Source organism: Trachurus trachurus, assembly GCF_905171665.1.
Source record: "Trachurus trachurus genome assembly, chromosome: 7".
NCBI classification, from domain to species: domain Eukaryota; kingdom Metazoa; phylum Chordata; class Actinopteri; order Carangiformes; family Carangidae; genus Trachurus; species Trachurus trachurus.
In genome coordinates this window covers 34,129,093-34,144,270 of record NC_139901.1, presented here as the reverse complement: position 1 = coordinate 34,144,270, position 15,178 = coordinate 34,129,093, and the positions used below count along the sequence as shown (strand labels likewise).

General features: G+C 37.9%; 1 protein-coding gene across 2 annotated transcripts in view; it reads right to left on the bottom strand.

Annotated features, from left to right (window-relative positions):
- The window catches only part of LOC310988657 (6-phosphofructo-2-kinase/fructose-2,6-bisphosphatase-like), a 40,671-nt gene that overhangs the window by 6,533 nt on the left and 18,960 nt on the right, over positions 1-15,178 (bottom strand). For both annotated transcript variants that reach the window (XM_083975338.1, XM_083975339.1), the window contains exons 9-11: positions 14,768-14,914; positions 11,981-12,085; positions 11,412-11,541 (exon numbers count right to left, since the gene is read on the bottom strand). In XM_083975338.1, coding sequence (XP_083831464.1) covers positions 11,412-11,541; positions 11,981-12,085; positions 14,768-14,914 — 382 coding nt within the window. The remainder of the gene's footprint in view (positions 1-11,411; positions 11,542-11,980; positions 12,086-14,767; positions 14,915-15,178) is intronic.

Sequence of the window (15,178 nt, the reverse complement as noted above, 5' to 3'; positions counted from 1 at the left end):
TGATATAGATGACATCATAGTGTGATATAAATGACATCATAGTGTGACATAGATGACATCATAGTGTGACATAGATGACATCATAGTGTGATATAGATGACATCATAGTGTGACATAGTGTGATATAAATGACATCATAGTGTGACATAGATGACATCATAGTGTGACATAGATGACATCATAGTGTGACATAGATGACATCATAGTGTGATATAAATGACATCATAGTGTGATATAGATGACATCATAGTGTGACATAGATGACATCATAGTGTGATATAGATGACATCATAGTGTGACATAGATGACATCATAGTGTGATATAAATGACATCATAGTGTGATATAGATGACATCATAGTGTGATATAGATGACATCATAGTGTGATATAGATGACATCATAGTGTGACATAGATGACATCATAGTGTGATATAGATGACATCATAGTGTGATATAAATGACATCATAGTGTGATATAGATGACATCATAGTGTGACATAGTGTGATATAAATGACATCATAGTGTGATATAGATGACATCATAGTGTGATATAGATGACATCATAGTGTGATATAGATGACATCATAGTGTGACATAGATGACATCATAGTGTGACATAGATGACATCATAGTGTGATATAAATGACATCATAGTGTGATATAGATGACATCATAGTGTGATATAGATGACATCATAGTGTGACATAGATGACATCATAGTGTGACATAGATGACATCATAGTGTGATATAGATGACATCATAGTGTGACATAGTGTGATATAGATGACATCATAGTGTGACATAGATGACATCATAGTGTGATATAAATGACATCATAGTGTGATATAGATGACATCATAGTGTGACATAGATGACATCATAGTGTGACATAGATGACATCATAGTGTGATATAAATGACATCATAGTGTGATATAAATGACATCATAGTGTGACATAGATGACATCATAGTGTGATATAAATGACATCATAGTGTGACATAGATGACATCATAGTGTGATATAGATGACATCATAGTGTGACATAGATGACATCATAGTGTGACATAGATGACATCATAGTGTGATATAGATGACATCATAGTGTGACATAGATGACATCATAGTGTGATATAAGTGACATCATAGTGTGACATAGATGACATCATAGTGTGACATAGATGACATCATAGTGTGACATAGATGACATCATAGTATGATATAAGTGACATCATAGTGTGACATAGATGACATCATAGTATGATATAGATGACATCATAGTGTGATATAAATGACATCATAGTGTGACATAGATGACATCATAGTATGATATAGATGACATCATAGTGTGACATAGATGACATCATAGTATGATATAAGTGACATCATAATGTGACATAGATGACATCATAGTGTGACATAGATGACATCATAGTGTGATATAAGTGACATCATAGTGTGACATAGATGACATCATAGTGTGATATAGATGACATCATAGTGTGACATAGATGACATCATAGTATGATATAAGTGACATCATAGTGTGACATAGATGACATCATAGTGTGACATAGATGACATCATAGTGTGATATAAATGACATCATAGTGTGATATAGATGACATCATAGTGTGACATAGATGACATCATAGTGTGATATAAGTGACATCATAGTGTGACATAGATGACATCATAGTGTGACATAGTGTGATATAAATGACATCATAGTGTGACATAGATGACATCATAGTGTGACATAGATGACATCATAGTGTGACATAGATGACATCATAGTGTGATATAGATGACATCATAGTGTGATATAGATGACATCATAGTGTGACATAGATGACATCATAGTATGATATAAGTGACATCATAGTGTGACATAGATGACATCATAGTGTGACATAGATGACATCATAGTGTGATATAAGTGACATCATAGTGTGACATAGATGACATCATAGTGTGATATAGATGACATCATAGTGTGACATAGATGACATCATAGTATGATATAAGTGACATCATAGTGTGACATAGATGACATCATAGTGTGACATAGATGACATCATAGTGTGATATAAGTGACATCATAGTGTGACATAGATGACATCATAGTGTGACATAGATGACATCATAGTGTGACATAGTGTGATATAAATGACATCATAGTGTGACATAGATGACATCATAGTGTGACATAGATGACATCATAGTGTGACATAGATGACATCATAGTGTGATATAGATGACATCATAGTGTGACATAGTGTGATATAAATGACATCATAGTGTGACATAGATGACATCATAGTGTGACATAGATGACATCATAGTGTGACATAGATGACATCATAGTGTGACATAGATGACATCATAGTGTGACATAGATGACATCATAGTGTGACATAGATGACATCATAGTGTGATATAGATGACATCATAGTGTGACATAGTGTGATATAAATGACATCATAGTGTGACATAGATGACATCATAGTGTGACATAGATGACATCATAGTGTGACATAGATGACATCATAGTGTGACATAGATGACATCATAGTGTGATATAGATGACATCATAGTGTGACATAGATGACATCATAGTGTGACATAGATGACATCATAGTGACATAGATGACATCATAGTGTGACATAGATGACATCATAGTGTGACATAGATGACATCATAGTATGATATAAGTGACATCATAGTGTGATACAGATGACATCATAGTGTGACATAGATGACATCATAGTATGATATAAGTGACATCATAGTGTGACATAGATGACATCATAGTGTGATATAAGTGACATCATAGTGTGACATAGATGACATCATAGTGTGATATAGATGACATCATAGTGTGACATAGATGACATCATAGTGTGATATAGATGACATCATAGTGTGACATAGTGTGATATAAATGACATCATAGTGTGACATAGATGACATCATAGTGTGACATAGATGACATCATAGTGTGACATAGATGACATCATAGTGTGATATAGATGACATCATAGTGTGACATAGATGACATCATAGTGTGACATAGATGACATCATAGTGTGATATAGATGACATCATAGTGTGATATAGATGACATCATAGTATGATATAAATGACATCATAGTGTGACATAGATGACATCATAGTGTGACATAGATGACATCATAGTGTGATATAGATGACATCATAGTGTGACATAGATGACATCATAGTGTGACATAGATGACATCATAGTGTGACATAGATGACATCATAGTATGATATAAGTGACATCATAGTGTGACATAGATGACATCATAGTGTGATATAGATGACATCATAGTGTGATATAAATGACATCATAGTGTGATATAGATGACATCATAGTGTGACATAGTGTGATATAAATGACATCATAGTGTGACATAGATGACATCATAGTGTGACATAGATGACATCATAGTGTGACATAGATGACATCATAGTGTGATATAGATGACATCATAGTGTGACATAGATGACATCATAGTGTGACATAGATGACATCATAGTGTGACATAGATGACATCATAGTGTGACATAGATGACATCATAGTGTGACATAGATGACATCATAGTGTGACATAGATGACATCATAGTGTGACATAGATGACATCATAGTGTGATATAGATGACATCATAGTGTGACATAGATGACATCATAGTGTGACATAGATGACATCATAGTGTGACATAGATGACATCATAGTGTGATATAGATGACATCATAGTGTGATATAGATGACATCATAGTGTGACATAGATGACATCATAGTGTGACATAGATGACATCATAGTGTGATATAAGTGACATCATAGTGTGACATAGATGACATCATAGTGTGATATAGATGACATCATAGTGTGATATAAATGACATCATAGTGTGATATAGATGACATCATAGTGTGACATAGTGTGATATAAATGACATCATAGTGTGACATAGATGACATCATAGTGTGACATAGATGACATCATAGTGTGACATAGATGACATCATAGTGTGATATAGATGACATCATAGTGTGACATAGATGACATCATAGTGTGATATAGATGACATCATAGTGTGATATAGATGACATCATAGTATGATATAAATGACATCATAGTGTGACATAGATGACATCATAGTGTGACATAGATGACATCATAGTGTGATATAAGTGACATCATAGTGTGACATAGTGTGACATAGATGACATCATAGTGTGACATAGATGACATCATAGTGTGACATAGATGACATCATAGTGTGATATAGATGACATCATAGTGTGACATAGATGACATCATAGTGTGATATAGATGACATCATAGTGTGATATAGATGACATCATAGTGTGACATAGTGTGACATAGATGACATCATAGTGTGACATAGATGACATCATAGTGTGATATAGATGACATCATAGTGTGACATAGATGACATCATAGTGTGATATAGATGACATCATAGTGTGATATAGATGACATCATAGTGTGACATAGATGACATCATAGTGTGATATAGATGACATCATAGTGTGATATAGATGACATCATAGTGTGACATAGATGACATCATAGTGTGATATAGATGACATCATAGTGTGACATAGATGACATCATAGTGTGACATAGATGACATCATAGTGTGACATAGATGACATCATAGTGTGACATAGATGACATCATAGTGTGACATAGATGACATCATAGTGTGACATAGTGTGATATAAATGACATCATAGTGTGACATAGATGACATCATAGTGTGACATAGATGACATCATAGTGTGACATAGATGACATCATAGTGTGATATAGATGACATCATAGTGTGACATAGATGACATCATAGTGTGACATAGATGACATCATAGTGTGACATAGATGACATCATAGTGTGACATAGATGACATCATAGTGTGACATAGATGACATCATAGTGTGACATAGTGTGATATAAATGACATCATAGTGTGACATAGATGACATCATAGTGTGACATAGATGACATCATAGTGTGACATAGATGACATCATAGTGTGACATAGATGACATCATAGTGTGATATAGATGACATCATAGTGTGACATAGATGACATCATAGTGTGATATAGATGACATCATAGTGTGACATAGATGACATCATAGTGTGATATAGATGACATCATAGTGTGACATAGATGACATCATAGTGTGATATAGATGACATCATAGTGTGACATAGATGACATCATAGTATGATATAAGTGACATCATAGTGTGACATAGATGACATCATAGTGTGACATAGATGACATCATAGTATGATATAAGTGACATCATAGTGTGATATAGATGACATCATAGTGTGACATAGATGACATCATAGTGTGACATAGATGACATCATAGTATGATATAAGTGACATCATAGTGTGATATAGATGACATCATAGTGTGACATAGATGACATCATAGTGTGACATAGATGACATCATAGTGTGATATAGATGACATCATAGTGTGATATAGATGACATCATAGTGTGACATAGATGACATCATAGTATGATATAAGTGACATCATAGTGTGACATAGATGACATCATAGTGTGATATAGATGACATCATAGTGTGATATAAATGACATCATAGTGTGATATAGATGACATCATAGTGTGACATAGTGTGATATAAATGACATCATAGTGTGACATAGATGACATCATAGTGTGACATAGATGACATCATAGTGTGATATAGATGACATCATAGTGTGACATAGATGACATCATAGTGTGATATAGATGACATCATAGTGTGATATAGATGACATCATAGTATGATATAAATGACATCATAGTGTGACATAGATGACATCATAGTGTGACATAGATGACATCATAGTGTGATATAGATGACATCATAGTGTGACATAGATGACATCATAGTGTGATATAGATGACATCATAGTGTGACATAGATGACATCATAGTGTGATATAGATGACATCATAGTGTGACATAGATGACATCATAGTGTGATATAGATGACATCATAGTGTGATATAGATGACATCATAGTGTGACATAGATGACATCATAGTGTGATATAGATGACATCATAGTGTGATATAGATGACATCATAGTGTGACATAGATGACATCATAGTGTGACATAGATGACATCATAGTGTGATATAGATCAGGGGTTCTTAACCTTTTTGACCTTGAGGCCCAATTTTTAAAGTACAAAGTGGCCCGGGGCCCACTAAATATTAACACTGTATAGGTTTAACTGACCTCACTCTCGGTTTAATTTGTATTCAATAATAAACCAAATCCACTTACTGTTTAACAAGCAAAAACCTTGTAAAATGAAATGAAAAGATAAAATGGGATCATCACAAAGACTTTTATTAAACATGTGTATGTAACACATACTGTATCATGACACTGAACAGGCTGATAATTCCTGGACCAAATCAGGCTGTGACAAGAACATTTTCAAGAATCAAGTCAGGCTTTTTAATAATAATTCTAAAAAATGACCAATATTAGGATTTTACTTTAAATTAATAAAAACATTTTAAAAAATCAATAAAAAAGGGGGTGGTAAAATAAATGCATTCAAATAATATAAATCTATTTTTAAATTAAATAAATAAACTGTAAATAAAATTGAAATAAAGTGCAAATGAAACTATAGCCTTATAATCTGCAAAGCCATTTGAAAATTGCTTCAGCAGTCTCCATTTTTTCATGACAGAAGAATCTTTATATCTGTGACAAATGAACAATGACACAAATAATAACAACAATGAACAACAACTCCCTTTTTATCTTCACCTCTTAATGAGACACTTGGGCCTGCCTCTGAGACATAATCAGATCCAGTCTGGGCGGAATGGGAGAAAGGCTCACTCTCAGAGTAGCCTCCAGTGTTGCTCTGAGTCTGTTTCGGGCTTTGGTCTTAGTTGTGGCCACAATGGAGAACCCTGATTCACACAGGTACGTAGTTGTGAATGGGAGCAGGAGTTTCACAGCCCTCAGTGCAAGACATGGGTACTCCTTTGAGACTGCAATCCAGAAGGAGCCCAGGTCCAGTTTGCCCCGCTGCAGCTTGAAAGTGCTGTCAGTGGAAACTTCCAGAAGCTGGGATTCCAGGTGTGAGGGCAAAGCAACATCACTTGCAGTGGGATCCACTGAAAATGGGTCCAAAATCCACATGTTTCCCTCTCTGGGATCCTCAGGAAAGTAGTCACCAAATTTCTCTGCCAGTTGTGAGAGGTGCTGGGAGATGGAGTCACTGATATTCACATGAGGGGAGTTTTCCAAAATGTCAGACAAAAGTGGAAACATGTCCATCCTCTTTTCCTGGGCCCTCTTGGTCCACAAAGCAAGTTTCCTCTTGAAAGCTTCAACTTTGTCTGCAACAAAAAATATGTTGCTGTTTCTTCCTTGAAGTGAGGTGTTCAGTTGGTTCAGTAGTGAAAAAATGTCACAGAGGTAGGCAAGTTTTGCTGTGAACATTGTGTCAGCATAGTAATGTGCAAGATGAGATTTTTTCTCAGTGAGAAAAGAGAAGACCTCATTCCTCAGTTCAAACAAACGATTGAGGACCAGTCCTCTTGAGAGCCATCTCACTTCACTGTGATATAGCAGCTGGACATGATCTGCTTCTATGTCCTCACAAAGCTTAGCAAAACATCTGGAGTTCACTGCATTGTTTTTAATAAAGTTTATGGTTTTCACACTCACATCCATCACCTGGTGGAGATCTGGTGACATCTTTTTTGCTGCAAGGCTTTCGCGGTGGAGAAAACAGTGTGTCCATTTAGCTTCTGGTGCACGATCAAGGATCTGTCTAATGACACCATGATGCCTGCCAGTCATTGATGCTGCACCGTCGCTGCACACCCCGACGCAGTTCTGCCAGTCCAGGCCGTTCTCAGTAAAGTATTCATCCATGCAGCGGAAACATTCCTGAGCCGTGGTGCGTGTTGGTAGCTCTCCACAAAACAGTATGTCTTCGTGCAAACTACTGTCCCAGCGATAGCGAACAAAAACTAGCAGCAGTGCAGCATTCGTGACATCCGTGGACTCGTCTAGTTGCAAAGAAAAAAAAGGGCTACTTTTTATTCTTTCTATAAGTTGATGCTGTATGTCTGAGGCCATGTCTGCGATACGGTGACTCACAGTGTCGTTTGAGAGTGGGATGGTCAGCAGCTTTTTTGCAGCGGCTTCTCCGATCATCTCACGGCACATATCAACAGCGGCAGGCAGAACCAACTCCTCCGCTATGGTGAATGCCTTCTTAGTCTGTGCAACACGTCTGGCTACGAGGTAGCTCGCTTTCAATGCACATTTAGAGTTGCTCGTCAGTGACACGACAGACCTTTTCTGCATCTGCAGTCCACTCTCCTTCCTCTTAAAATAATCCACCGGCTTTCCCACGAGCATCGGGTGCTTGGTCTCTAGATGCCGCTGTAGCTTTGAGGGCTTGAGGGCTTCGTTGGACAGCATTAGCCCACACTCCACACACTGGGCTTTTGGCACTGCCTCTGTTCCTCCATTTACGAAACCGTATTTAATGAAGTCGACATTGTATTTCCGCAAAAACTTTGTCTTTTGGGTGGGGGGGTCAGGATGTTCGTCGTCATGTTTTCTTTTTAAAAACTTATCCATATTTGCCGCAGCGAGCGAAGAAGACTCTTCTTCTCTGTGTATTGGCGCTTGTTAAACAACTGCGTGATGCATTACCGCCACCGCGTGGTCGAAAACGGCATTGTAAGTTACTGAGCGTCTCATGCATAACATATCTCTGTCTTCACTTGATAATCTACAAAATCCCGCGGCCCTTGGGGCCCACAGGTGCAAAACTGAAAGTTTTTCGCGGCCCTCTAGGGGGCGCTGGCGGCCCAAGTTTGGGCCGCGGCCCTATGGTTAAGAATCACTGATATAGATGACATCATAGTGTGATATAGATGACATCATAGTGTGACATAGATGACATCATAGTGTGATATAGATGACATCATAGTGTGATATAGATGACATCATAGTATGATATAAATGACATCATAGTGTGACATAGATGACATCATAGTGTGACATAGATGACATCATAGTGTGATATAGATGACATCATAGTGTGACATAGATGACATCATAGTGTGATATAGATGACATCATAGTGTGACATAGATGACATCATAGTGTGATATAGATGACATCATAGTGTGACATAGATGACATCATAGTGTGATATAGATGACATCATAGTGTGATATAGATGACATCATAGTGTGACATAGATGACATCATAGTGTGATATAGATGACATCATAGTGTGATATAGATGACATCATAGTGTGACATAGATGACATCATAGTGTGATATAAATGACATCATAGTGTGATATAGATGACATCATAGTGTGATATAAATGACATCATAGTGTGATATAAATGACATCATAGTGTGATATAGATGACATCATAGTGTGATATAGATGACATCATAGTGTGACATAGATGACATCATAGTGTGATATAAATGACATCATAGTGTGATATAGATGACATCATAGTGTGATATAAATGACATCATAGTGTGATATAAATGACATCATAGTGTGATATAGATGACATCATAGTGTGACATAGATGACATCATAGTGTGATATAAGTGACATCATAGTGTGACATAGATGACATCATAGTGTGATATAAATGACATCATAGTGTGATATAGATGACATCATAGTGTGATATAGATGACATCATAGTGTGACATAGATGACATCATAGTGTGATATAAGTGACATCATAGTGTGACATAGATGACATCATAGTGTGATATAGATGACATCATAGTGTGATATAAATGACATCATAGTGTGATATAAATGACATCATAGTGTGACATAGTGTGATATAAATGACATCATAGTGTGACATAGATGACATCATAGTGTGACATAGATGACATCATAGTGTGACATAGATGACATCATAGTGTGACATAGATGACATCATAGTGTGATATAGATGACATCATAGTGTGACATAGATGACATCATAGTGTGATATAGATGACATCATAGTGTGACATAGATGACATCATAGTGTGATATAGATGACATCATAGTGTGACATAGATGACATCATAGTGTGACATAGATGACATCATAGTGTGATATAGATGACATCATAGTGTGACATAGATGACATCATAGTGTGATATAGATGACATCATAGTGTGACATAGATGACATCATAGTGTGACATAGATGACATCATAGTGTGACATAGATGACATCATAGTGTGATATAGATGACATCATAGTGTGACATAGATGACATCATAGTGTGATATAGATGACATCATAGTGTGATATAGATGACATCATAGTGTGATATAGATGACATCATAGTGTGACATAGATGACATCATAGTGTGATATAGATGACATCATAGTGTGATATAGATGACATCATAGTGTGACATAGATGACATCATAGTGTGATATAGATGACATCATAGTGTGACATAGATGACATCATAGTGTGATATAGATGACATCATAGTGTGATATAAATGACATCATAGTGTGACATAGATGACATCATAGTGTGACATAGATGACATCATAGTGTGATATAGATGACATCATAGTGTGATATAAATGACATCATAGTGTGATATACTTAAGCAATATATCACTCCAGTCCGTGGTATATGCTCATTATACCACGGCTAAGGGGCGTTGTTCGGCCCGACGCGAAGCGGAGGGACGACAACCCCCTTAGCCGTGGTATAATGAGCATATACCACGGACTGGAGTGATATATTGCTTTTATAAAACGGTTACGAATAAAGGCAATATAAAAGAGGGATATGCAATCAATTTCATGTAGTTTTATTCAACCAGAAATACATATTATCGAATAAAATAGCCTCACTGTGAAAAAATAGTCCCACCTCTCCAGACGTTAGCTCCAAGTTAGCTCTGCAGCTCGTCTTTTCCTCCGCATTTTTTCAGGTTAATGTCACTGCTCAGTCCCCTCTACCATTGTTAACCCTCTGGAGGTGAAAGTCAACCTTAAACATGTGAATTCAACTACTTTAGTCCGTTTTTTAACATCGTAAAAACATCAGCTGTCTTTTGCTACGGACGGCAACAGTCCGTTGTCATGGATACATGACAACAACTTCCATTCATACCAGTCATACGTGCCTGACGCGGAGTGATAGCCTACGCTGTGATAAGGTTTTAGAATAGTAGCCGTGGTATATGCTCAATATACCACGGCTAACAACCAATCAGATCGCCGGATTTCACCTTTCCGTTTTATAATGTAGATGACATTATGGTCTGTACCTCCAGGCTTGTCCAGGAAGTAAGCCAGCAGGCAGCGCATGATGGCCTGGTGACAGACCACCAGGACGTTCTCCTGACGCTCCAGCTCCATGATGACCGGCTCCAGGCGGTGGACCAGGTCCTCGTACGACTAAAGAGGAACGGTGTGTTAAAGGGATAGTTCACCCAAGATTGAAATTTCCCTCATTATCTCCTCCTCCCCCTCATGTGGACTAAGGGCTGGGAGAAGTTTCAGAGTCCTCCGTGGCTTCTCTGAGTTACAGGGGGTCTCGGCGTAGCAGTGCATGTCCATATGACGGTTGCAAATGGATACCAACTGTCTTCGTGGCAAAAATGTTGGGGCTTCAATACAAGACGGACATTACATACGAGCAGCATGGAGGTATTTGGATGTTTTTTGGTGTGTCTTTTTGTTACGAAGACAGTTGGTATCCATTTGCAACCGTCATATGGACATGCACTGCTACGCCGAGACCCCCTGTAACTCAGAGAAGCCACGGAGGACTCTGAAACTTCTACTTAAAAGTCTCCGACGCAGCGCCACAGTGTGTGTCCAGAGTTATTCCTACCTCGCCCTTGGGGTAACGATAACGATACTTGTCCTGGTCTCTGAGGGCAAACTCCTCCGGGAAGTTCTCCTGGATCTCCTCGTAGGTCAGCTCCTCACACACTCCCTGAGAGAGAGAGAGAGAGTCATGTTGCATCATCACATCACATGTTGTATGTATTTTAAGTAAGGGATAATGTATAGTTCGGAGGTTGTTATGGAGAAATAAACCCCGACAGGTTGTATGGAACCCCGACGCGAAGCGGAGGGGTTTCATTCAACATGAAGGGGTTTATTTCTCCATAACAACCGACCAACTGTACATTATCCCGCTTATTACACGGTTTACGAGTGAAATAATTAATTTGAAACATAATGTTGATCAAAATACGACTTTCATCGATTTAAAATTGCATTTAGCGAATCTGCAAGACGTACCGGTCACTTCCGCTGTTTTGCCGAGCCTCCTCCCGTTCGTGCATTTGAAGCCTTTGATAATCAATCAGTGGATCGATGGATTACCATACACGTGTTAAGATGTGTGTATTGTGTGTAGTCGTATCTGTCATAAACAAGAGATTAACTTTACTGTTTACGGGGTGCGTTTGTGTCGCGGAGCCGCGGTGCCAGCTGCACCGAGAGGAGAGGAGAGCTGACACCGGGTCAGAGGCTCTGATCAGCAGGTTTGGTTTCCAGCAGCGATGTGGAAGGAGCCTCCACTCTACTTGTAACAGGTTACCAGTCATTTATCTAACATCACTATTAGTCCGAAGCTGTTTAATGACGGTAAAAATGAAACACAAGGTAAATATCCTGCATAGTTTCTCTTTTCTGTGCTGCGCTGATCAGAGCGGCGTCCCTAGCAACGGTCTGTTATACATGACGACGGTCCGTTATACAGAAATAACAGACCGCAGAACACAGCGCTGGACCAATCAGAGAGCAGCATTCAATAGAGCCGTGTAATAATTTATTTTATTTGTATGTCATTTTATGTGAACAGTTATGTCTCTTATTACTGTTGTCCTTTATTTGTTATTCTGTGCACAGTGTTGGTCCTCTGTGGTTGTGTAAAGGGTTAAAAACTAAGTTCATTGAGGTTAAAAAAGATGTTAAAAACACATTGAATTCATAGAAAAGAAAGGATTACAAACAGTATACTGTAGAGAGAAAATATGTTGTCATTTAAGTAGTTGTACAGTTCATTGTGTGTTAAAAAATACTGAGTGCATTAAAAATTGTGTTGGAAATGGTTTAACAAAAAGAAAACTAGACATCCCTATGAATATGTTTTTTTTTTATTTAATTTTATTGTGTCAAAAAAAGGGATTTCAGTTCTCATTTCATTGAACTGTTGTTGTTTTTACTCTCACATGTCAGTAGGGGGCGCCGTGAAGCCTCTGTGTGTTTACATACAGGTGGTTTAACTTCTCTAGTGTCTGTGTCCCAGAACAAGGGTCAAGAGTATCTAAGCTACTTGTGGAAAATACAGAGAGTTACAGCTGAGTAATTTTGTGTTTTAACTGCTGTAAGGAAAGAAAGGGGTTTGTTTTGTTTTGTGTTGTTTTGTTGTGGTAACGGGCTGAAGCGTCACGTTTTATTAGGTTTTGTGATAATCAATAACGTGCGTGTTTGAGAATAAATCCTCCAGTCGTGCTAAACAGAAGCCGAAGTCGTTCTGCCTCTTTGTGTTTACATCCAGACCGTGGCTGACACTCCCAGGTCAGGAGGGTAATTGATGCTTTAAAGGGATAGTAGCATTTTTTTGGGGTGGGGTTGTATGATCTACAAATAGCCCCTAAGTACTTTAATTGCAGTAGAAGACTCTCTGCACTCCTCCCGTTAGCAACGCCAGCCCATAATAGCCCTGCCCAGAGATTTACAACATAGTGTTGTGAACAGACCCAAAGAAACGGCCTATTTTCACGGCCTAAAAGAGGTTTTACCTGAAAAAAAATACACAGTTCCATTGTTCACTGTAATATAATTTTTTCCAGGAAAAACACAGTTTTTATTTGGACCTAACCAACTGCTGATCGGCGGGCGCTAACCCTGGGCGGAGGGATACGTGAGTTGGTTAGGTCCAAATAAAAACTGTGTTTTTCCTGCACTTTGAAGGGCTGGAAAAAATTATATTATAGTGAACAATGGAACTGGGGTTTTTTTTCCACGTAAAACCTCTTTTAGGCCGTGAAAATAGGCCGTTTCTTTGGGTCCATTCACAACAATGTATATTGTAAATCTCTGGGCAGGGCTATTATGGGCTGGCGTTGCTAACGGGAGGAGTGCAGAGAGTCTTCTACTGCAATTAAAGTACTTAGGGGCTATTTGTAGATCATACAACCACACTTAAAAAAAATGGTACTATCCCTTTAAAGTGCTTCACAAATAAAGTTGGACTGGATTGAATCAGAAGAAAAGATGCCAGGTGTCTAGCAGGAGAGAAAACCAGGATGAATAGCCTATGTTTTGTGTCACCAGCTTGTTCATCATCTGTTCTCATTTTGCTTGAAGGCACCGTTAATGAAAAACAAAGTTATTTTTATTTTCATTCATTATATTCCTATTTAATTTTATTTTTAGCGCCACACACGGGCCTGGAGGACGTACTACAGCGTTTTGAGTCTGACACGTGTATTTCTGAAAACGATGTCGTGTTTACAGATAAAACTTTTTTCTAAACCAACAAGAAAAGGATTGTTTTAGGTGAAGCTCCGTTTCCTTTTAGTCTGTTTAATAAACGTTGATACTGTTTTCTCATTCCGGCTCCTCAATGTGGTGGAGTTTGATCCCGTTGTGTGAAACTCACAGCGTCGATCTCGTTGAGAGCTTTCCACTGCTCGTACTGCATCCCCACAGCCTCTGCAGTCTGGATGGTCCTCCTCATGTGGCTCGTCCACACCTTCAGGTCCTTGATGTTCTGGCCCTTGATGAAGGCTCCCAGGGCGTTGGCGTACTGCAGAGAGACAGAGAGAGAGAACTGTTAAAACCTGCAGGTTGGTGTTTCACTGCAAAAACTCTACATCTTTCCAAGAATTTTTGTCTTGTTTCTTGTCAAAATGTCTCATTTCTAGTCAAAGCTAATCTCTTTCCACTTAAAATAAGACTCATCACCTAAAAATCAACTCGTTTTTAGATCATTTTCACTTGTTTCAAACAAATTTTCACTTGAAATAAGTAGAATAATCAGCCAGTGAAAGCAAGTTTTTTTTGTGTGTTT